This window comes from Benincasa hispida, chromosome 6 (genome assembly GCF_009727055.1).
Source record: "Benincasa hispida cultivar B227 chromosome 6, ASM972705v1, whole genome shotgun sequence".
Taxonomy (NCBI): Eukaryota; Viridiplantae; Streptophyta; class Magnoliopsida; order Cucurbitales; family Cucurbitaceae; genus Benincasa; species Benincasa hispida.
This window is the reverse complement of record NC_052354.1, coordinates 18,674,627-18,698,890: the sequence shown is the minus strand read 5'-3', so window position 1 is coordinate 18,698,890 and position 24,264 is coordinate 18,674,627. Positions and strand designations below refer to the sequence as shown.

The window sequence follows — 24,264 nt, the reverse complement described above, 5'->3', positions numbered from 1 at the left end:
TGATTATAAATATATTTGTTTGATTAGAAGTCATAGGTGACGACAATTGTCTGTCCAACAGTGTATCATTGTAATTGTTGTTTATATAAAGATAAGTACAACATTGTAATTGCTTGACATTATATTAGTGAAGTTATCTTTCCTGAGTACACTACATATCAGACGTGGGTGGAATTGCACCGAACTGGGTTACCAAATCTTGTGTTTGGTCTTTTATTGTTTTTATCTATGCTTTACTGTATGTCAGTAAAAAATATTGTAACATTGAGTCTAACAAGTTATACTATGTGACATATTATCCTTCTTTCAATTGGTATTAGAACGAGTTCCATTAATTTTGACCTATTCGATCGATGGTTCTTCTAATGGAACCTATCAACGAAAATAGATCTATCACACGTCCCCCAATTCTGGAAGGAATAAACCACTTGTATTGGAAGGGACGAAAGGCCACCTTCTTAAAGTCTGTAGGTCACAAGATTTAGAAAGCAATTGTACTTTAGTATAATTATATTTATATATTTATACATACATACATATATATATATATATAAAAGAAGTATAAAAATGTAATCAAACTCTATTTAAATTAAAGTATAAAAAATGTAATTACAGAAAAAAGATTTCAACTTTTACATTTTTTTTAGCATAGTTATAACTAAATGAAGCAACTTTAACATTTTTTTTAGTTTTAGTATAGTTATAACAAAATGAAGCATAAAAATGTAACCAAACTTATTCTTTCTTGAATTAAAGTATTAAAAATGTAACTACAAAAAAATATTAAAGAAGTTTCAGCTTAGACATTTTTTTTTTAGCTTTAGTATAGTTAAAAAAAAATGAAGATAAATCAAATGTAACCTAATTTATTTCTTAAAATGAAGTATAAAAGATATAATTACAAAAAAAAAAAAAAATGAAAAATGTAAATTTTAACTTTTTATGTAGCTTTAGTATGGTTAAAAGAAATGAAGTATAAAAGAAAAATGTAATCAAATTCCTTTCTTAAATTAATATATAAAATATGTAATTACCCAAAAAAAATTAACTTTGACTCTTTTTCTAAAGTTTTAGTATAGTTATAGAAAAATGAGCCATACATGTAATCAAACTCATTTCTTAAAATTAAAGAGAAAAATGAAATTATAACCATGTAATTAAATTCCTTTCTTAAATTAAAATACAAAGAGATGTGAAAAGTTTAAAATTTGGATTTTTTTTATTTAGTATAGAAAAATGAAGCATGCATAAAAGATGTAATCAAACTCATTTCTTACATTAAAAAATGTAATTACAAAAAGTTGAAAGAATTTCAATTTGGACATTTTTTAGCTCTAGTATAGTTATAAAAAATGAAATATAAATTTTTTTTCAAATTTCTTTCTTAAGTATAAAACAAACAATTATAAAAAAAATTGAAAAAGTTTCAACTTTGATTTTTTTTTTTTTTTTTTTTTAGTTTAGTAATATATTATAAAAAATGAAGTCTTAAAAAAATATATAATCAAACTTTTTTCTTAAAGGGCTAGTTATATAAATAGAATTCAAACCCAAAATAATAGAATATGTAGTACAAGGATAAAATAATTGCATACAAAAAATGATAAAAGACTAAAAATTATGTCTAGTCACCATTTTGCTCGCTTCTTCCCAGTTTTCTCAAATTAAAAGCTATCATTGATAGCAACTATCAGTGATAGCCATTGTTAACTGCTATCTACTGCTATCACTGATAGCAACTATCAGTGATAACCATTGTTAGCTGCTATCTACTACTATCGGTGATAGCTTCTATCAATTGCTATCGATGATAGTTGCTATCAGCGATAGCTTTCAATTTGAGAAAAATTAATACAATCTTGAAATATTAGCTTTTAATTTGCTATCAATTATCAGTAGCTATCATTGATACACTTTCATCAATTGGAATCAACATTGAAATATTAATACTTAAGGCTATTAGTGGCTATCAATGATAGATTTATAAATAGTAATCAACTTTGAAAGAAAACCAACAACTTTGATTACCACAGTAGCTATCACTAATAATATCTTTTATCATGACTATCACTGATAGAATCTACCAATCGCTATCACTGATAGACTTTCATCAATTAGAATCAACCTTGAAATATTAACACTTAAGGCTATCAATGATAGACTTCTATAACTGGTTATCACCTTTGAAAGAAAACTCGATATATAGGTATCACATAAGTTCTATCATCGATATCGCTAATATCACTCATATTGTGGTTATCAGTGATAGCTTCTTTCACTGATAGCATCACAGATAAGATGCTATCAATGATCTCACTGATATCATGTTATCAGCGATAGTTTTCTATTATCGATAACGTACTATCAGTGATAGCTTCTATCGGGTAGCTTCTATCACCGATGACGTGTTATCGAGTAGCTTCTATCATTGATAACATGCTATTAGTATAAGCTTCTATCATTAGTAACATGTTATCAGTAGTAGTTTCTATCAATCATAGCCACTGAACACCTTTTTGCCCCTTTCTTGTTCTTCCCAAACATTTATAAGTCTCTTTTCTTTTCGATGATAGCTTCTATCATTGATAAACATGCTATTAGTTATAACTTCTAGGAATTTCACTTACATTTTAGTTTGAGATTCAACTTTATTAATTAAATTCGCTAAGTTGGCTATTAATGATAGGTTTTTATAAGTGGCTATTAACTATGAAAATATAATCAAAGATTAAGTTATCAATGATAGACATTCATTTGCTATTTATATTTATTATTTGTTATAATAATCAAACTTGATGATTGACTTGTTGGGGTTAAGTCATTTATGAATTGAGTACTTTCAAGTCTTGGGTAGAAAAGAAAATAAAAAATGAGAAAAGGGGGGATAGAGTGATGTGTGTTTAAAGTGATGAAATAATGGTGTAGAATGCGGTGGTGGAATATGCGTTGTGCATGCAAGTTCTCTCAACAAGATCCAAGTATAAACCCTACTGAGTTACCTGGTAAGCCCAAGGTCGAACACAGGGAATAAGGAAATAGTATGTGATGGTAATTTTCGATTACTTTGCGGTAACAAATAAATCAATGCGTTGGTTGTTTTGTTGTTTGAAGTATAAAGTTTATGCGGCGGAATTGAGAAAAGAGTTAATAATACGAAAGATGCGATGAGTATGCGGGGGAACGGATTGAGAAGGGATTTAGCTAACACTTCCTAAGATTGCGTTCATGTTATGCGATCATGCTACATACATACAACAGGGAGTCATCTCTCAATGCAAATGCTATGACTTCTAGTTTTAGAATGCATGTGATGTATACGATGATGTCTATAGGACTTACACCTAAGCCTCTATTCTTGACTATGCGATGACGAATGACACACACATACACAAGGCAACCGCATACTACCATAACCTATCTCTAGGGTGCATGCTATACATATTGGCAAACAAAGCTTATCGCTAAGTCTCTATCTCTTGCTTATACAGATCTAATCTTGCTTTCTCAACTCTAGATTCTAATCTAGCTCTCTCAAGTCTTAGGTTCTTTCTTTAGACTCTTTCTCGAGTAGCTCTAAAGGGGTGATGGACGCAACATAAGACAAGATGATCGCATGCAATGAAGATCCTAGGTCATGCTAGCTAAGTACTTTTCAACCCATTCGAAAGTTTAGTTACTCATGCGTATTGTAAAGAGAGTGAACAGATGTAGAAATACAACTTCCATTCTATATATGAAATCAAAATACAGAATGACAATGTGAAATAAGATAAAGGGTCTGGTAGCAATTCCTTGCTTTCCAAGGCTTTTACACTGTTCTTCTTCACTCTGCTCAAAAGATATTCTTGCTCTCGCAAGAGTCGGCCCTCTCTCTGTTTTCCACGTTCCCTGGCACTCTCTTGAGCTGACCAGGACGATCTTCCAACGTATTTTTCCTTCTTTCGCTTCTGCTTTCTAAGTATAAGAAAACTACGAGACAACGATGGGTTCTCTGGCCCTGCGGGGATGGAGCGACAGAAGAACAAAGGCTAACTTTCTTCTATATGGCTCAGCTGGAATGAAAAACTAAACTAAGCGAACTCCTTCAATGAAGGTGGCCTTCGGTATTTATAGAGCTTCAAGGTGAAGAACTTTTTCTCTCGAATGATTACACTGATGGGATGTAATTAATTCTTCGTCTGATGCACCGAATAATTTTTACCAAAAAGTTGAGTGTACTTGCTATAGTGTCGTTAACGGCTTGTCAACTTAATTCGGAATCGACTGTCATCAGCTTTCTGTCCCATTGTTATTTATTAAGCTTTCACCTTGATGCGCCAGCTTTCTGTGGCCACCTTCTTGAGTAGATTTTCATGAACGCAAACGATCGCATAGCCTTGCGGTCGCAATCTCTTAACCCGCCTGAATGTTAATTTCTTTGGATCGCAATTCCGCCTCACGCCAACGCATTTTCTACACAAAATACATAAGTTAACTGTTTTTAATGCGATGGACGCATGCGATCGCAATGTTATAAACTTAATGCTTTTGCATTTCTGCCCGTTATCACACCCCCAAATTTAAAACAATGCTTGTCCTCAAGCATAAGCTAAAGTTTTTCTCTAGCAAGTCGACCGTCTTCTTCTTTCTTAGATTTCTCAAGGTTGCCTTATTTAAATCTTATGTACTAAAATCTCCTTAATTCTTATTCAGGTCTCTTCTTAAAATATTTTTGAAATTTAGGGACCGCAACAAAAAGGCTTTACTTGTTTCCAGGGCATCACATGAGTTATTTCATATAAAAAAAAAAAAATACTTTTTTCAACTGGGGTATTTTCAAATGATTTTTATCCTTGCATATTTTAGACATATATATTTTTTCTATGACCTTGCGCTGATCCGAGTGCCTAGCCTTCGTTTTGGCTTGCCCCCATAGGTGTCATGCGGACAACCAACTACGAGCAAGGCGCTCATTCTCAGTCTAAACTCATGCCCATTTGGCTGTGGAATTGCGGTCATTTATTTATGCGTTGATCACGATTCCTACCTTCGTTTGGGCTTGCCCCTACAGGTGTCATGCAGACATCCAACTACGAATAGGATCCGATTGCAACGTTATGATATATTTTTCTTTCTTTTTTGTTTTGTAATTCCTAAAAATAGCAAGGTTGAAAATGAATATCGCACCCCCAAATTTAAACACAGCAATGTCCTCATTGCTGAAAGATTGAAAGAAGTCATACGATGCTCTTAGGGAGTTTCATAAAAAATCAGTTTGAAAGAAACCTGACAGACCACTAACTTCTAGAAATATTTCATGAGTGACTGTCCTAAAATTAAGTTGACTCTAGTATATACGAAAAAATAGAGGCATGTGTTTCATCATTGAAATCATAATTGGCAAAGAGAAATAATGCGGTGACTTACTAAATTAATCAATGTTAAATGATGGTGCCAACTAAAGAGGATGCGATGATAAAATTTTCAAAGTTAAAATACGATGCGAGAGTGCAAAATTTGAAATAGAAAAAGTCAAGGAAAGATACAACGCCCACGGTCGCCCGCATTGGTTGTGATCGCATTCTTCCTTGTGATGAATTGCTTTCTTTGATTGCGGTGGCAGAATAAAGTAGTTGCGTCTTTCGTGTAGCTCCTCCGCAATCGTTTATCACGATCGTTGCAAAGAAAACATCGAGAGGTTCAAATAAAAAGACAAAGTTGACAAAAAAATTTTTGAAATAAAAAGACAAATATACGATAACAGATAAAAGAAGGTTAACAAAATTTCATGAATCATTGATAGGAAAAAGGATATTCCAAAAGAATTGCATCCCTGAGGAGTTTGAGTTGCATAGTAATGCAGGGACTGCTTATTTCAATCTGGACTTTTTACGTCCAAGGCGACTTTCTCTTCTTTTCTCAGTCTTTTGGGATCTTGATTGCCTTAATTCGGAGCTTTTCCCCATTGACGTTCATTACGATTTCTCCCTTGTGCACATCAATTTGAGCGCGACCAATCGAGAGGAATGATCGTCCCAATATGATGGGCGCATCTTTGTCCGCTTTATAGTCAAGAATGATGAAATTTGCTGGTAAGATGAATTTGTTAATTGAGACTGCGACATCTTTCAACTCTCCCTCAGGATGTATTCGGGATCTGTCTACAAGTAGAAGAGTCTCCTCGTGGGCATTAGTGTTCCCATATTCAATCGTTTGAAGATTGATAGCGGTATTATGTTTATACTTGCCCCAAGACCGCATAGTACTTGATCAATGTAGACCCCTCCATTGAGCGTGTTCTAGAGACTTGAAGGTGAACGCAACTTCTGGGTTCATCTTCTTGGGCTCTTCTTAATCATATGTCAACGGGTCCTCGGTTGTCACCGCATTCGGGTTAGTCCTGGTGGGCGCTTCCCTTTCTTCTGTTGTCATTTTTTTCGCTTAACAAGGAGACTGCTAGGCATTGTTTCTTTGTTGTATCCCCAAAGTCTGTCTCTTATACACATCTAGATGTGTATAAGAGACAGGGATTTCGGTTGGTCGTGATGGATTTCCTCCCCTACTTTCGCAGTCACTTTTTCGCTTAACAAGGAGACTGCTAGGCATTATTCCTTTCCTATACCCCCAGAGTTGCGAGGGAGCTCAGTTGAGCTCGGCAACGCTTCTTGCGGTCTACTTTTGAGTTCACCCGCAATCTGTCCCATATGAATTTCAAGATTGTGGATGGACGTCGCTTGATTCTGAAGCATTATTTCATTCTTTTAAATATATTGCTTCAGAAAACTCTCCAAAGATGAAGATTGTGGTGCCTGCGAACTACTAGCTTGATTTTGCAGTTGATCGTTTGTTCGCGGGAAAAATCGGTGGCCTTCCTTTTGCGCCATAGGTTGATAGCTTTATTGTTGATTTTTCTTTCGAAATTGGGATGGTTTCTCCATCCAGGGTTGTACGTATCAGAGAAAGGGTTATTCTTTATGAAGCATATTGACTGCAGATCCCATGGGCATTCTTCAATCGGATGTGCTTCTCCACAGGTGACACAACTCGTGGTCGTTTGAGTGATTGCGTTGACCTGCCCTTTTTGCATTCCCGTGCTATTGATTGCGATGTCTTGTATCAGATTCATCATTGCATTCATTTGGGTTTGTAGGGATGTGATGGCCCCATTATTTGCGTCACTATCTTTAATTCTTAATCGTTGATCGCTTTCTCTCCAGTTCTCGTGATTTTTTTAAATGCGATCAAGTATATTTTTCACCTTGTCATATGTCTTATCGAGCAAACCACCAGTTGTTGATGCATTGGCAGCCGTCTGCGATGCAAATTTAATCCGTGGTAGAAAATTTCCATCTGTAAACAATCTGGTAAGCCGTTATGCAGGCAATCTCTTACCAGCATCTTAAACCTCGCTCAGGCATCACTAAGCAATTCATCAATATCCTGTTCAAAATTGTTAATCAACTTCCTCCTTCTGGTGTTCTCCGTCAGAGGGAAATACTTCTTCATGAACTTCTCCACTACTTGTTCCCATGATGTAATCTCCCCTAGTTCGAGAGAATAAGCCGATTTTCGTGCTTGGTCACACAACGAAAAAGGAAACAATGTTAATCGAACCTCCTCAGTGGAGATGTTTGGGAACACGAACGTGTTGCAGATCTCGATGAAATTTCAGAGGTGGGCGTGCGGATCCTTGCCACGCCTATCACTAAACTATCCGGCAGTTTGGATCATTTGCAGCATTACCAATTTCATTTCGAACCTCGATCCGTCAAGAGCTGTCCTCATGATTCCTGGTGAGAAATCATAAAGGTTGGGCGACGCATAGTCTCGGATGGGTCTGTTGCGGTCGTTCGCCAATAGGATGGGATTCGCCATGATATTATTTGCATTTGGTGCTCCATTTTCTGATTGCTCCGCCATGTTTGGATCTTTCTCTTGTTGTTGTTGTTGTTGGTGGTGGCTGCTTCTTCGTCTTCGTAGGAAGGTTCTCTCAATCTCTGGGTCGTAATCGGGCTTAGGATTTTGTCAATTGCTCATACGACGCCTTCTTCTTCTCTTACTTAAGGAAAAGCAGTGCACAGAGACGAAGAGTCTGCAAAGAAAATAAAAAAGTTACCGTTAGCACAATGTATTTCTGTAATCCCCGGCAACGGCGCAAAAAACTTGATGCGTGTTTAATGCGATGAAATAATGGTGTAGAATGTGGTTGTGGAATATGCGTTGTGCATGCAAGTTTTCTTAGCAAGATCCAAGTATAAACCCTACTGAATTGCTTGGTAAGCCAGGGTCGAACACAGGGACTAAGTAAACAATATGCAATGGTAATTTTTTATTACTTTGCGGTAACAAATAAATCAATGTGTTGGTTGGTATATTGTTTGAAGTATAAAGTTTATACGGCGGAATTGAGAAAAGAGTTAATAATACGAAAGATGCGATGAGTATGCGGGGGAACGGGTTGAGAAAGGATTTAGCTAACACTTCCTAAGATTGTATTCATGTTATACGATCATGCTACATACATACAACAACAAGTCATCTCTCAATGCAAAATCTATGGCTTCTAGTTTTAGAACGCATGTGATGTATGCAATGATGTCTATAGGACTTACATCTAAGCCTTTATTCTTGTCTATTCGATGACGAATGACACACACATACACAAGGCGACCGCATACTACCATAACCTATCTCTAGGGTGCATGTGATGCATGTTGGCAACCAGAGCTTATCTCTAAGTCTCTATCTCTTGCTTATGCAGATCTAATCTTACTTTCTCAAGTCTAGATTCTAACCGAGCTCTCTCAAGTCTTAGGTTCTTTCTTTAGACTCTTTCTCAAGTTCTCTAAAGGGGTGATGGACGCAACATAAGACAAGATGATCGCATGCAATGAAGATCCTAGGTCGTGCTAGCTAAGTACTTCTTAACCCATTTGAAAGTTTAGTTAATCATGCGTATTGTAAAGAGAGTGAACAGATGTAGAAATGCAAGCTCCATTCTATATATGAAATCAAAATTCAAAATGACAAATTTGAAATAAGATAAAGGGTCTGGTAGCAATTTCTTGCTTCCCAAGGCTTTTACACTGTTCTTCTTTACTCTGCTCAAAAGATATTCTTGCTCTCGCAAAGGTCGGCCCTCTCTCTGTTTTCCACGTTCCCTAGCACTCTCTCGAGATGATCAGGACAATCTTCCAGCGTCTTTTCCCTTCTTTCGCTTCCGCCTTCTAAGTATAAGGAAACTAAGAACAAAGGCTAACTTTCTTCTATATGGCTTAGCTGGAATGAAAAACCGAATTGAGCGAACTCCTTCAATGAAGATGGCCTTCGGTATTTATAGAGCTTCAAGGTGAAGAACTTTTTTCTCTCGAATGATTGCACTAATGGGATGTCATTAATTCTCTATCTGATGCGCCGAATAATTGTCACCGAAAAGTTAAGTGTACTTGCTACAGTGTCGTTAATGACTTGTCAACTCATACATATTTACAAATATTTTAAAGATGTAATATATTTTTAGATTTTTTCTCTTATTCTACTCTCTATTACAAATATCTTTTCTTAAATTTTAAGTAAACAAAATGCAATTACAATAAAAATTGAAAATGTTTCTAACTTTGCCTTTTATTTTATGATTATTATTTTTTTTAATGAAACATAGAAAAAATATAATAAAATTTCATTCTTAAATTAAAGTATAAGAAATGTATCACAAAAAAAAAAAGTTTGAAAAGATAGTAGAAAAACTAAACTAAATTTCTCTCGAACATATACTATTATAGTCGATGCTATTTTAGTCCCAAATACAAATTATTATAATCCACAAACATAACCCACTAACCACTAATTATATAATAGACCAATTTAGTGTATCAAATAGAAAAACAATCTCTTCTTACTCCTGGATATAACCCAGGCTATTTATTAATAGATAATTGAATCCTTAGTCAAATTCTAAAAAGAAAAACAATTTTTTAAAATATGGACAATGGGTGCAAGTAGTTTTTATAGGTTTAATTTTCAAAAACCAATATCATAACATTGTTTTAAAAAATCAAGCCAATTTTTAGAAATTTAGTCTATAAATACTTTTATCATCTCAATTTCTTACTCTGTATTCTACTTGCTACCATTATTTTAAAAAACCGAGTTAATTTTTTGAAAACTGAAAAAAATAGTTGTTAAAAACTTATTTTGGAAATTTAACTACGAATTCAACCTTTTTATTGAAAAAATAAAAACCATCATTAGAAAGTAAGAGAAAATTGTTTTCTACTTCCATTTTTCTTTCTTTTACTTGCATTATTTCAGTGTCTATACACGTATGGTTGATAGTACAAATTGCAAAAATATAAAACGTGGAAGATCTCGGCGAGTTTTTGTTCGTCTTTGGCAGAGTGTTATTAATCGATCTTTACATTTCAAAATGATTTAAGAAAAAATAAGATCAGATAGTTCCTCCCCATGTCAATTAGTTCTAAGAGATGTCTCTTACTGCTCCAAAAATGCATAAATATGAAGCAGCTAAAGCAAGCTCATGCACAGGTTCTTACATCTGGCCTCCATAATAGCAACTTCGTGTTGAGCAGATTGTTGAATTTTTGTGCAGACCCCCACAATGGCAGTCTTTCTCATGCATTCAAGCTCTTCCAACACATTCAACACCCCAGCATTTGCATCTGCAACATCATGATCAAAGCCCTTCTGCTTCGAGGTGAATTTCTTGACGCCGTTGTTGTTTTCTCTGCGATGTTAAGAAATGGGATCCACCCCGACGCTTATACTCTTCCTTACGTTCTAAAAGCTTCTGCGAGGATGACAAATTTTCACCTTGGAGAGTCTGTTCATGCTTGTTCTATCAAATTGGGTTTTGTACTGGATGAATTTGTGGGCAATTCTTTGCTTGTCATGTACTGCGCGTTCGGTAACATGAGAAATGCAGGACAAGTGTTTGATGAAATGCCTGAGATGAGTTCTGTGTCATGGACGGTTATGATTTATGGGTATGCAAAAATGGGTGATGTTGACACTGCAAGAGGGTTGTTTGATATGGCTACGGATAAAGATAGAGGAATATGGGGCGCTATGATATCTGGGTATGTGCAGAACAATTGCTTTAAGGAGGGGCTTCACATGTTCCGTCTGATGCAGCAGACTGAAATAGAGCCTGATGAAGCCATAATTGTGACAATCCTTAGTGCTTGTGCTCATATGGGAGCTCTTGATACTGGAATTTGGATTCATAGGTATTTGGGTCAGCTGGGATTGCCATTAACTCTGCGAGTGAGCACTGGGCTGATAGATATGTATGCAAAATGTGGGCATTTGAACCTCGCCAAGTACCTGTTCGATGAAATGTCACAGAGAGATACTATTTGTTGGAACGTAATGATTTCAGGAATGGCAATGCATGGAGATGGAGAAGGCGCACTCAAACTCTTCATGGAGATGGAAAAAGCTAGAATGAAGCCGGATGACATTACTTTCATAGCCGTGTTGGCTGCTTGTAGTAACTCAGGTATGATCGATGAAGGTCTAAGGATATGGAATAAAATGTCTACAATACACAAAATTGAGCCAAAGAGTGAACATTACGGGTGTGTAATCGACCTGCTGAGTCGAGTTGGGAGGTTCCAGGAAGCAGAGGGAGTGATTCAAAGGCTTCCGAAAACAGCCAGCCCTTCAGAGGAAGCAGTGGCTTGGAGGGCATTTCTAAGCGCCTGCTGCAAGCATGGGCGAACGCAGCAGGCTGAGGTTGCTGCTGAGAGGCTGTTCCAATTGGAAAGACATAGTGGGGCTTATGTTTTGCTCTCAAATATGTATGCTGCTTTGGGGAAGCATGGGGAGGCTAAAAGAGTGAGGGAGATGATGAAGCTGAAAGGGGTTGAGAAGGTACCAGGTTGCAGCTCCATCAAAGTGAATGGGGTTGTCAATGAATTCATTGCAGGGGAAAAAACACACCACCAAATTGGTAATATACACTTGGTTTTGGAAGGGTTGGATAAACAAATTGTTCAAGCTGATCTTGAAGGTATAATAACATCAATTTCTGCCACTGGATATTGTTGAAATGTTTATATTTACCATGACCCGTTACCTTTAGCTTTTGAGTCAATCGATGATTTAGCTGATATTAGCGAGTGAAAAATGAATCTCGTTTAATCGAGATAACGAAAGAGAGAATTGGTCTTTATACCTACAAAAACCATAAAATTCAATGACAAAGTCATGGTATATGTCCCTCACCATTGCCGACCCAATTCTAAAAAGTGACAAAGTTCCAAGTTTGATGGACTTAAAAACAATTTGGGTATAGGCGAGGCTGTTCCAAACTTTCAATAGGCAAGACTATCGTCCATCTCTTGAACTTGGTTCATTGGATCAAACATCAAAGTTTGGCCCGAAACGGAATCATGCTCGAATCCGTCCAATGAGTTATACTCTGGTTTAAAGCTTCCATGGAAATCTCGAAATTTCGATCGAAATTTTGCGATTTCGATGGCCTTGAAATTTTAATTGGGTGAGATTTTATTTTCTCCCCAAATGTTGACAAAATTTCGAGATTTTTCGAAATTTCTTTAAATTTCGTATTCTGATTCTTCCCATTTCGACAAAATTTTAAGAGTTTGATGAATTTTTCAAGAAATTTCGACATTTCAAGAAAATTTTGATTTTTTTTCTAATTAACAGCGGTAGTTCAATTTAAGTTTTTCAATTTTATGGTCCGATTACACAATTTGATAATTTCACACGCAAGTGTCATTTTCGACAAAGGATTAAGCCTTTTTTATGTGTTACTTTCTTTAGTTTCCAATTTTTCTCCATTTTTAGCTTTATTTTCAACCAAAAACTTTCATTTCTAAAGAAATTGAATTAAAAAAAACTACAAGAAATAACATATATTTATTTTTAACCTCATTCAAACTTTTTTCATTAAATTTTCACATCATTTCACCTCAAAATTGAATTGATGTGAGTTTTTTTCTTTAACAATCCAAAACATTCATAATTTTCACATCATTTTACTTCAAAATATTCCTAAACTTCATATTATTTTGTGATTACTTTTTATTTATGGTTTAAATTTTTGTCCTTATGTCAACATTTATACAAACATTTACAATAGACATTTAAATATTGTCTTACTTTATAGAAATTGTGATTAAAATGGTCAATTATAATTTAATTAAGCCACAATCAAAGTTTCATTGACTAATTATAAAAATTTCCACCAATTTTCATATTTTTTTTCGAAATTTTCATTGATATTTTCATAAAATTGAGACCTCAATACTTCCATCAATATCTATATTTTCAACTTTGGTTATACTAAATATATAATAATTTTTAATATATATTTTGTAGAGTTTATTGATTAAGGGTTATTAAAATTTATTGAATTTATGTTTTGTACTCAATTTTATCTTAAGATTTCAGGTGTATTTTTTTTTGGTATCATAAAGTTTCATGAAAATGCTAATGCTACAAAATTTGAAGGGACAGTTGCAAGAATGATAAAAAAAAACTATTATTAAAAATTGTAAATTTAGGTTTTTAGAAATTTATAAATATAGTAAAAAAAATATTATATTTGATTTTTTATTTTTATTATTCCAGTTTTACCCTCTTTGGTGTATCAAACTTTATATCAATAGTATATCTGATATACTCTATGTTTGGTATGTTCGTTAACGAATATGTTTTATATTTGGTGTATCAGTCAATTGATATATTTTATATTTAGTATATGAGTCAGTTATACAATTGATATACATTAAGTTTACCATTTGTTGTACCAAATTTATCGGTCAATAAGTGCCCATGCCCATATTATTATTCGTAGATTTAATTTGAATCTTTATTCATTTGTTTTAAAGTATTAATTTTCTAGTACATCATCCTCCACTTACTATGACACCTCGCCCCAAGTTACCCTACCAAACTTAGGATGTGACATGATAACAATAGATTTCAATTAAACTATGAAATCCATCGTTAAACTCTAAAATATTTTTCAAAATAGGTGGCTAGCAAATACTTTCTTTATAAAATTTATAAAAATGCGAGTAGAGTTTTCCCTAAAAATTGGATAAACCACACGGTAAGAAAACTCTATAAACGCTCCCATAATATTTATTTTAAATAACTCTCACCACACACTCTTTAATAGAAAATTCAAATCATAACATTCTAACCACATCATGAAAACTTGGTAAGAAAAATTATCCACGTTTTGGTTTACAAACAATTTGAAACTAGAGCTAGCCACTCTAGTTACAAGCCCAAACGACAAAAACAAAATATATTTATAATAATATGAAATCTAGATAAAACTGGTGGCAGATCTCTACTCTTGTAGGCCATTGAAAACTCAAATGCAACATCATGGAAATTTAAGAAAAAGAATGGGCTAAAATGACCAGTGAGTGGTAGGAGTTTATAAGAAAATAATTTTAAATGAAAATTTTCACATTTTCATTACAAATTTAAAACTCTGTAAAATATCGAAATCATGGGCAATTTCAATGGTAGAGATAACTAAACACCATAGAAATTCAGTAAAAGTGGCTATTGAAAACATAGCCATAACTGGATAAAAATCGTCATCAAATTTATACCAAAATCTCTATCATATTAGTATAGAGTAATCTCAATATGCACAGTAAAGTCATCTCTGTCATACCATGTACCCAGTAATCTCTAAGTATACCTAGTATTCTCAAGGTATATAGTAGAGCAAATCTCTATCAAAATACCCCAACACACGACCCAAAGCTTATGTGTGTGCCGAAGTGGGTCCTAAAGACCATCTCTTTCTCTTTCTGATATACTATAGAAACCCATTCATGTAGCATATGGGTAACCACCATGGGTACAAAGATCTAGTGGTTTGAAAACCACTTCTATCATAAAACTTTCAATTCTCAAATCATTCTGAAAAAACCGTACCCTCTCTAGAATAATATTTCAAAATCACAATTTCTCACATATCTCTTAAAACATTAAAGTCATGCTCTTTTTGAGATAATATCTCAGAAATCTCAAATCTTCTTAATAAAAATACTACTAATAATAATGTTACATATATAAATTCTCTAACATACCGTAAAACATTCTTCTCAAATAATCAAAGAATGTCAAGAGCATTTCTAAAATAATCCTAACTAAAATTATAAGGGGTTGTTTAGCGTGCTGAGTTGAGTTCATATGTCTGTGGAGCTTGAAGGAAATTTTCATAAAAGATCCTTTGAGCGGAAGCCAAGATCATCCCAAATTCCATTTTTTTTTATTAAATATAAAGTTTTACAGTAAAACAACTACAAGATATGCATTACTTAAAATTATAGCATGCTTTAAAACAAATATTTAGGGTTTTAGAAATCCTTACCTTTGAAGGCCCTTTCTTCAAGAACTCCCTCGTACAAGACACAAACATAACTCTTTCTCCACGCAGATCTCCTTATTCAAGAACGGACACCACCACTCGAGAACCCTCTGTATTCTCTTGAGATAAAGGATTCAAGCCAGAGTTTTGGGTTTTGCTTGAATCCTTGAAAGAGGAAAAGAAGATGGAGAGGAGGAGATAAAAGAGAAGAACTTTTCTTCTCTGTTAACTTTTTTAAGAGAGAACTCTTATCCCAGAGTGAATTGAGGAAGAAGATGATTAATTCAACTTCTTGAATCCCATGTAAGTTAACTTGAGAGAATGGAGGGAGGGAGTTGTAACTCCTTCCCTTTTTATTAATTTCAATTTAATTAATATATNAACTACTTTATTATATATATATACACTATATGTTATATTAAATATAACATATAATCTATAGTTTTATATTGCATCAAATACAACATAAACTATAGATTTTATTTTCTCTCAACTATACATGGCATTTCATATAAATCACATTTATACTAAATCCACTTATATGAATCTCATCCATATAAATGATATTTAGATCATATCCAAATTTTTAATTCCTCTCAAAATAAATTATATTTATATTAAATTTAATTACATGAATCTCATTCAGATAATTAGTATTTGAATAATATTCAAATTTCTGTCATATTATAATGTATCAAATACATTATATTAATTATATCATATATATAATTAATTTAATTATATCGTATATAATTGATTCCCTTAATTAATTTGAACACTTCAAATTAAACCAAAAATAATTCTCAATTAAATCCTTGTTTAGCTACAGATGGGACCTTATGGACCTGTAGATTGAAGTTCCAATGGTACTTGGATAATTAATTAAACTCTTTAATTAAATTACCTAACATATGTTAACTGCCGATCACTCTACTAAAGATCGTCAACTGCAATCTTCATACTACAAATAAATTTATGTATCCATTGGATATAACCAATCAACAATGCGATGATCCTTTACAAATTGCTCGTAAGTACAACTGGGACAAAATACTGTTTTTCCCCTATAGTTACATCTAACTCCTTAAGTACCACTGATTTCTCTAAGGAATAATAAATCATAGTCCAACTATGACTAAGTCCCTCTCGGGCCAGGAGAGGGTATGACCACTAAGTTCAAGACTCGGAATCAACCCTTAAGGGAGCAATTAATCTACTTGCCCCTGCATCGGGAAAGGGGTGAATTCCATCATGTGTAATTGTGTTCCCAGCTCCTCAGTTAGACAAATCCCTAAAATGGTAGGCTTGCTGAGTTGGCAATTTACCACTCTCACTCATACAAATCGAAGGACCGCCTTCATGAGCAGGAGTTCGCAACTCACTCAGGATTCAGGTCATGTCATCTATAGTCATCCTAGTGAAATGTAAGTCTCTATTATTAATGACGTTATATAAAGAGACTAATCATTTCGTGGTCCGATCTTGTACAAACTCTTTATATAGGATACCCCCGCTTTCATGTCTCTATATGAATGATCAGGATCAAATCATTTGTAGCACTTTACAACACTTGTAACACCTACAGAGTGGGCCCTATCTGTAATATCACCAAGATAAGATACCCAGCCTTATCCATCTACTACAGACTGTTTAGATAATTATTTAAACAAGATCCACTTGTATATCGCTACATACTTGTTTAAATTACATGAAATAACCTCAGATCTTAGTTTATTGGAGTGAGTATATGCTTATAAAATAACACTTATTTTATTAACAACAATATATTTATACAAAGTTTACAAACTACGAGATTACAAGAAGATGTAAGACCCCATTCTCAACAATCTCCCACTTGTCCTAAAGCTTAGGGAGACTAATGTACAATACAGATAAAGTACAAAAATACAATAAACTAGGACATACATTATACCCCAGTAACATCTCCCACTTGCCTTAGAAAATATGCCGCATATTCTATAGATCCAGACTTTCTAGATAACCTTCAAACACTTTAGCTGTGAGAGCTTTTGTAAACGGATTAGAAACATTGTGCTTCGAAGCAATCTTCGTGACAATCACATCACCTTAATGCACAATCTCCCGAATCAAATGATATTTCCGCTCTATGTGCTTGCCTCTTCGGTGACACCTAGGTTCCTTAGAATTTGCCACAGCACCACTGTTATCACAATAAAGTGTGATGGGAAAAGACAAATTTGGAACAACTTCCAAATCAGTAAGGAACTTCTTAAGCAAAACAGCCTCTTTAGCAGCTACATACTCAGCTTCCATAGTGGAGTCTGCGATGCATCTTTGCTTGATGCTTCGTCATACTATAGCTCCTCTATTCAGAGTAAACACTGACCCTGATGTAAATTTTCGAGAATCCCGATCTTTATCTCCATACACAAGCATATAGTCCCTCGTTCTCTGAAGATACTTGAATATCATTTTGACCACCATCCAGTGATCTAATCCTCGATTGGATTGATAATGACTGACAATCCCTACTATATAGCAAATGTCAGGTCTAGTACATAACATTGCATATATAAATAAGGCTACCAATAGTCGATGCATAGGGAATTCATCTCATTTCCTCAACCTCTTGAGGAGTCTTAGGACATTGTTCCTTAGACAATACAATTCCATGCTTGAAAGGTAATAAACCCTTCTTGGAATTGTGCATCGAATATCTGACAAGTATCTTATCAATATACAATGCCTGAGACAAGGCCAACCTTTTGTTCTTACGATCTCTTATAATCTGGATCTCTGGAACAAACTGTGCCTCTCCCAAATCTTTCATTTGGAATTGAGCGGCTAGCCATTTCTTTACATCAATCAGTAAACCTACATTATTTCCAATGAGTAGGATATCATCCACATACAACATGAGGAAAACTACTAAGCTGTTGATTATTTTCTTTTAAACACAAGGCTTATCAACATTCTGATCCAAAGCCATAAGATTTTTCGCAGTATCAAATCTTATATTCTAAGATCGAGATGCTTATTTCAGTCCATAAATGGACCGATTAAGTTTGCAAAACTTCTGCTCTTGATCTTGTTCAATGAATCCTTTTGGTTGATTCATGTAGATGGTCTTTTCAAGATTACCATTCAAAAAGGTAGTCTTGCCATCCATTTTCCATATTTCATAGTCATAATATTATCTATGGATAAGAGAATCCTGATAGACTTTAACATGACAACTGGTGAGAAAGTTTCTTCATAGTCCACTCCCTCAACCTAGGTATAACCCTCTGCCACAAGTCTAGCTTTAAAGGTCTATATCTTTTCATCTACACCTCTTTTCCTCTGGTAGATCCATTTACAACCTATAAGTTTTGCCCCATCAGGTTGATCTACAAGCTCTCAAACAGAATTGAAGTACATGGACTCCGTTTCTTGATTCACGACTTTAATCCATTCATCTTTGTTAATATCTTCCATTGCTTGCTTATAAGACAATGGATTCTCAACACCATCATCAGTTATGATGTTTTGGGCTTCTGTTAAATCCTGGATTAGACTAATATCTACATACTATCCCCACCGTATAATAAATGTTAGGTTGAGTACACAACATCACATACATTAGGATGCTAACAGCCGCTGCATAGGGGATCCGTCTCATTTCCTCAACCTCTTGAGGTGTCTTAGGACACTGTTCCTTAGACAATATAACTCCATGCCAAAAAGTAATACACCTCTCTTGGAGTTCCGCATCGAATACTTGACAAGCACCTTGTAAATGTATGATGCTTGAGACAAAGGTAGGTTTTGTTCTTTCGATCTCTAAAGATCTGAATTCCTAGAACAAACTGAGTCTCTCCCAAATCATTAAGTTGGAATTGGATCGCTAGCCAGTTCTTAACTTTATTTAGTAGACCTACATCATTCCCAATAGGTAGAATATCGTCTAAATATAACAGTAGGAAAGCTACTGAACTGTTAATGATCCTCTTGTATACACAAGGCTCATCACCATTCTGATCAAAGTTATAAGATTTGATCGCAGTATCAAACCTTATGTTCAAAGATCGAGAAACTTGCTTCTGTTCATAAATGGATCGATTAAGCCTGCAAACCTTTTGCTCTTGACCTTGGGTTATGAATCCCTCGGGCTGCTTGATAACGGGTAGAAATTCACGTCACTACAATGCATAGATATAAAACAATGTAGGATTGCGATGGTAAAAATATATAAAATCGTGTCCAAAAGCAATCAGTTGAGAACATTGCGATCGCATGCGTCCATCGCATTAAAGCAGCTAATTTACGTATTTTGTACAGAAAAATGCGTTGGCGCAAGGTAGAGTTGTGATCCAAGGAATTCAGCGTCCGAGTGCATTAAAAGATTGCGACCGTAAGACTATGCGATCGTATGCGTTCGCGAAGATTTGCCCAAAAAGGTGGCAGCATAGAGACAGCGCATCGAGGTGAAAGATTAATAAATCACGATGGGACAGAAAGCTGATGACGGTTGAATTCGAATTTAGTTGACAAGCCGGTAACAACACACTGTAGCAAGTACACTCAACTTTTCGGTGACAATTATCCGACGCATCAAACAAAAAATTAATGACATCACATCAATACAATCATTTGAGAGAAAAAGCTCTTCACCCTAAAGCTCTATATATACCAAAGGCCACCTTCGTTAAAGGGGTTTGGTTCGGTTCTATTCTAGCTGAGCCGTATAGAGAGTTCACCATATAGAAGATAGTGAGCCTTTGTTCATAGTGTTCTTACACTTAGAAGGCAGAGGCGAGAGAAGAAAGAAGAAGCCGAAAGATCGTTCTTGGTCAGCTCGAGGGAGTGCCAAAAAGCGTTGAGAATGGAGAGAGGGTCGACTCTTGCGAAAGCAAGAATATTCTTTAGGCAGAGTAGAGAAAAACAGTGTAAAAGCCTTGGGAAGCAAGAAATTACTACCAAGCTCTCTATCTTTATTTCCCATTGTCATTCTGTATTTTGATTTCATTTATAGAATGGAACTTGCATCTCTACATCTGTTCACTATCTTTACATTACACATGAGTAACTAAACTTTCGAATGGGTTAAGAAATACCTAGCTAGCATGACCTAAGATCTTCATTGTATGTGATCATCTTGTTTTATGTTGCGTTCATGACCCCTTTAGAGCTACTCGAGAGAGAGTCTAAAGAAAGAACCTAGACTTGAGAGAGTTAGGTAAGAATCTAGACTTGAGAAAGGAAGATTAGATTCGTATAAGGAAGAGATAGAGAATTAGAGATAAGCTCTGTTTGTTAACATGCATCGCATGCACCCTTGAAATAGGTTATGGTAGTATGCGGTAGCCTTGTGTATGTGTGTGTCATTCATCATCGCATAGACAAGAATAGAGGCTTAGACATAAGTCCTATAGACACCATCACATATATCGCATGCGTTCTAAAACTAGGAGCTATAGCATTTGTATTGAGAGATGACTTGCTGTTGTATGTATATAGCATGATTGCATAACGTGAATGCAATCTTAGGAAGTGTTAGCTAAAACCTTTCTCAACCCATTCCCCTCACATACTCATTGTCACTTTCGTTGTTATTAACTCTTTTCTCAAGTCCGCCGCATAGAATATATACCTTAAACAAACATACCAACCAACTCATTGTGTTATTTGTCACCGTAAAGAAATTTGAAATCACCATCGCATACTGTCTCCTTAGTCCCTGTGTTCGACCCTGGGCTTACTAGGCAACTTAGTAGGATTTATACTTGGATCTTGCTAGGAAAACTTGCATGCACAACGCATCAACCACCATCGAATTATACACCTTAATTTCATCGCATTAACCACGCATCATTGGTCCATATAAATGGTCTCTTCAAGATTGCCATACAGAAAGGCAGTCTTAACTTCCATTTGTCAAATCTCATAGTCATGATATGAGGCAATGGACAGGAGAATTCTGATCGAATTTAGCATGGCAACATGTGAGAAAGTCTCCTCATAGTCGACTCCCTCAAGTTGGGTATAACCCTTTGCCACTAGTCTAGCCTTGAAGGTTTGCACCTTTCCATCAGCACCGCATCTTCTATTGTTGATTCATTTGCAACCTATAGGTTTAACCACATCAGGTTGTTTAGAAGATCCCAAATCCAATTAAAGTACAATGACTCCATTTTGAGATCAATAGCTTTGATCCACTAATCTTTGTCAACATTCAATAGCTTTGATCCACTAATCTTTGTCAACATTCTCCATTACCTTTTTATAAGACAATGGATCCTCAACATCTTCGTCAACTACATAGCTAGAATTTTTGTTAAAACCATGTAATGGATAGGTAGGTTTGCAACCCTCCCACTACGTCGAGGTTCCCTCAACATATGAGGAGGATTTGACCTATTAGGTGATCCAACTTCAACAACTCTTGTTGAGGTGTTGGTTTCTTCAACAATTCTTGTTGAAGGTTCAGTAGTTTGATTGGAGAGTTCATTCAACACAATCTTACCACGAGGCTTGTGCTCCCTTATGTGATCTTCTTCCAGAAAAATAGCATTTGTCGATATAAACACTTTATTTTCTTTAGGGTGAAAAAAGTAACCACCCCTCGTTCCTTTAAGGTAGCCTACAAATAGGCATAAATTTGAACAATGTTCCAATTTCTTAGGATTTGCCTTAAGCACATGTGTTGGACAACCCCAGATTCTGAAATGATGTAAACTAGCTTTACGACCATTCCATAACTCCAAAGGTATTCTCATAACACTGTTGGATGGAACATAGTTCAAAATATACGGTCCAGTCTGTACTACAATACCCCAAAACGAATCAGGTAAGGAAGCATAACTCATCATAGACCGAACCATGTCCAATAGCTTTCTGATACACCATTATGTTAAGGTGTACCAGGTGCTGAGAGTTGGGATACATTTCCATGCTTTATCAAATAATTCTGGAATGTTAGATAAAAAAAATTCTCTACCTCGATCAGATCGAAATGTCTTAATTATTCTATTTAATGCATTTTCAACTTTAGCCTTGAATTCTTTGAACTTTTCAAAAGATTCAGACTTATGTTGCATTAAATGAACATACCCATATCTTGAATAATCATCATAAAGGTGATGAAATACTCAAAATCTCCCCTTGCTTTGACATTCATCGAACCACAGAGATCTGAATGTACCAGCTCTAGAGGTTCTTTGGCTCTATGACATTTTCCAGTAAAAAGTCTTTTAGTCATTTTTCCTTCAAAGCATGACTCATACACAAGTAAAGAATTTTCTTTTAACTCGCTTAGAAGTCCATTTTTTACCAATCTCTCAATCCTATTGAGATTGATGTGTCCTAATCTAAGGTGCCAAAGTTAGGCATTTGCTTCAGGAGAAATTTTAAGTCTTTTATGTTGAGTAACCACAGTTTTAAACATTGCAGTGTTATGGAGGGCCTTAGTTGCTAACGGTCTTGGCACAAATAAATTATTTTCCAATTCAGCTGAATAAATATTGATACAATTCTTAGAAATAAACACTTTATTTACAAAGAACTTTATACAATATGATTGTTCAAGTAAACACTTTGCAAAAATTAAGTTCCTCTTCAAACCAGGAACTACATATACATTTTCTAACAAAATATATCTATTATGTAAGTTAACTAGAGACCTGATAAATTGTAGAAATACAAGTTATTGTGGCTCAAAAGTTGGAACAATTAGGGTCTTTAATGATAAAATCTCATCATTTTTAAAAGAAACGCATGGAATTACTCGAACACTATCAAACTCATGCAAAAGAATGTTTATTGCTAAAACACTACGGCACTAACGTATGATATTGCAGGATCTCAACAAGAGGCTAATGCATGATTAAGAAAAGTGTCGCAGGCAAAGTCTAACGCATGGGGCATGCGTCGTAGGGATTCAACGCAAGGAAGATTCATTGAATCAGGTTGTTTGTGTCAAATCACCACTTGCAAGCATGGGCACCTGCAGTAGGCGGTGTCTGAAAAGCATCTGAGTGTTAGGCGGCTGACTAGGGTATGGAATTTAATGCTGCCCATCATCAAGTTGGAGAAGACCAATGCCTATAAATAGAGGAAATCCCACCAGATGAGAGAGTTCGAAGTTCCAAATTCTCAACTCTCAGTTTTTAGTCTCAGTTTTAGCTTAGTCTTAGTTTTAGATCTTTAGAGCTGTGCTGTGGTGCCGAGAAGAACAAGAGGGAAGATAACCACCACCATCGCCGATCAAGGAGCTAAGGAAGCCGAGCTTGAGAGAGACACTTCTTCCAATTCTTCCACAAGTGGTTGTACACGACTAGAATTGAGTCAAAGAGGACAAGAGATTGTACTCTGCAGCTTGACTCCTTCCATTTCATCTTACTTATCGCTTTCATATTTTCATTTGATTAAGTATTGGTTTTGTAAAGACAATCAGTTTCTTTATAAATTCATATATTTGATCTATCATACTTTGCCATTGTTTATTTCTTGTTTATGTTGGATGGATCTATAGTTCATGCAAAATTCCATTTCGAACGCTTAAGCCAACTAAATCAATTGGTTAAAGCATCTTTAGCTTAAACTATTCGAGAGAACAAGTAAGCCAGCATCAAGTTAGGACGCCTAGTACATCTAGAGATAGACACACTGGTGTTTTATTGCATCCTGTGTTTGACGAATACATCCTAGAGATAGGTATTGTATGATATTCGCATTGAGAAGTGTCGAATAGCGTTTAACACATAAATGAAGATAAACAAGTCATCTCATTCGCATCATATTCTTATTCATGTACATCCATCTTAGATCGACGTATATCACTTGCATCAAACTCCATTTTCACACGACCCATCATTCTCTACTCGACCCTTTTGTATCTTCTTGCATACACACACAGCAGCTTAGTGTAAATAACTCAT

General features: G+C 35.1%; 1 protein-coding gene across 1 annotated transcript; it reads left to right on the top strand.

Moving 5' to 3' along the window:
* The first annotated feature begins 10,239 nt into the window (after positions 1 to 10,239).
* LOC120080037 (pentatricopeptide repeat-containing protein At2g20540-like) lies at positions 10,240 to 23,302 on the top strand. Its single transcript, XM_039034574.1, has 2 exons — positions 10,240 to 12,010; positions 23,185 to 23,302. Exons 1-2 carry the CDS (start codon positions 10,444 to 10,446, stop codon positions 23,208 to 23,210), a joined length of 1,593 nt encoding a protein of 530 aa, XP_038890502.1. The 5' UTR covers positions 10,240 to 10,443; the 3' UTR covers positions 23,211 to 23,302.
* The last annotated feature ends 962 nt before the right edge of the window (positions 23,303 to 24,264 follow it).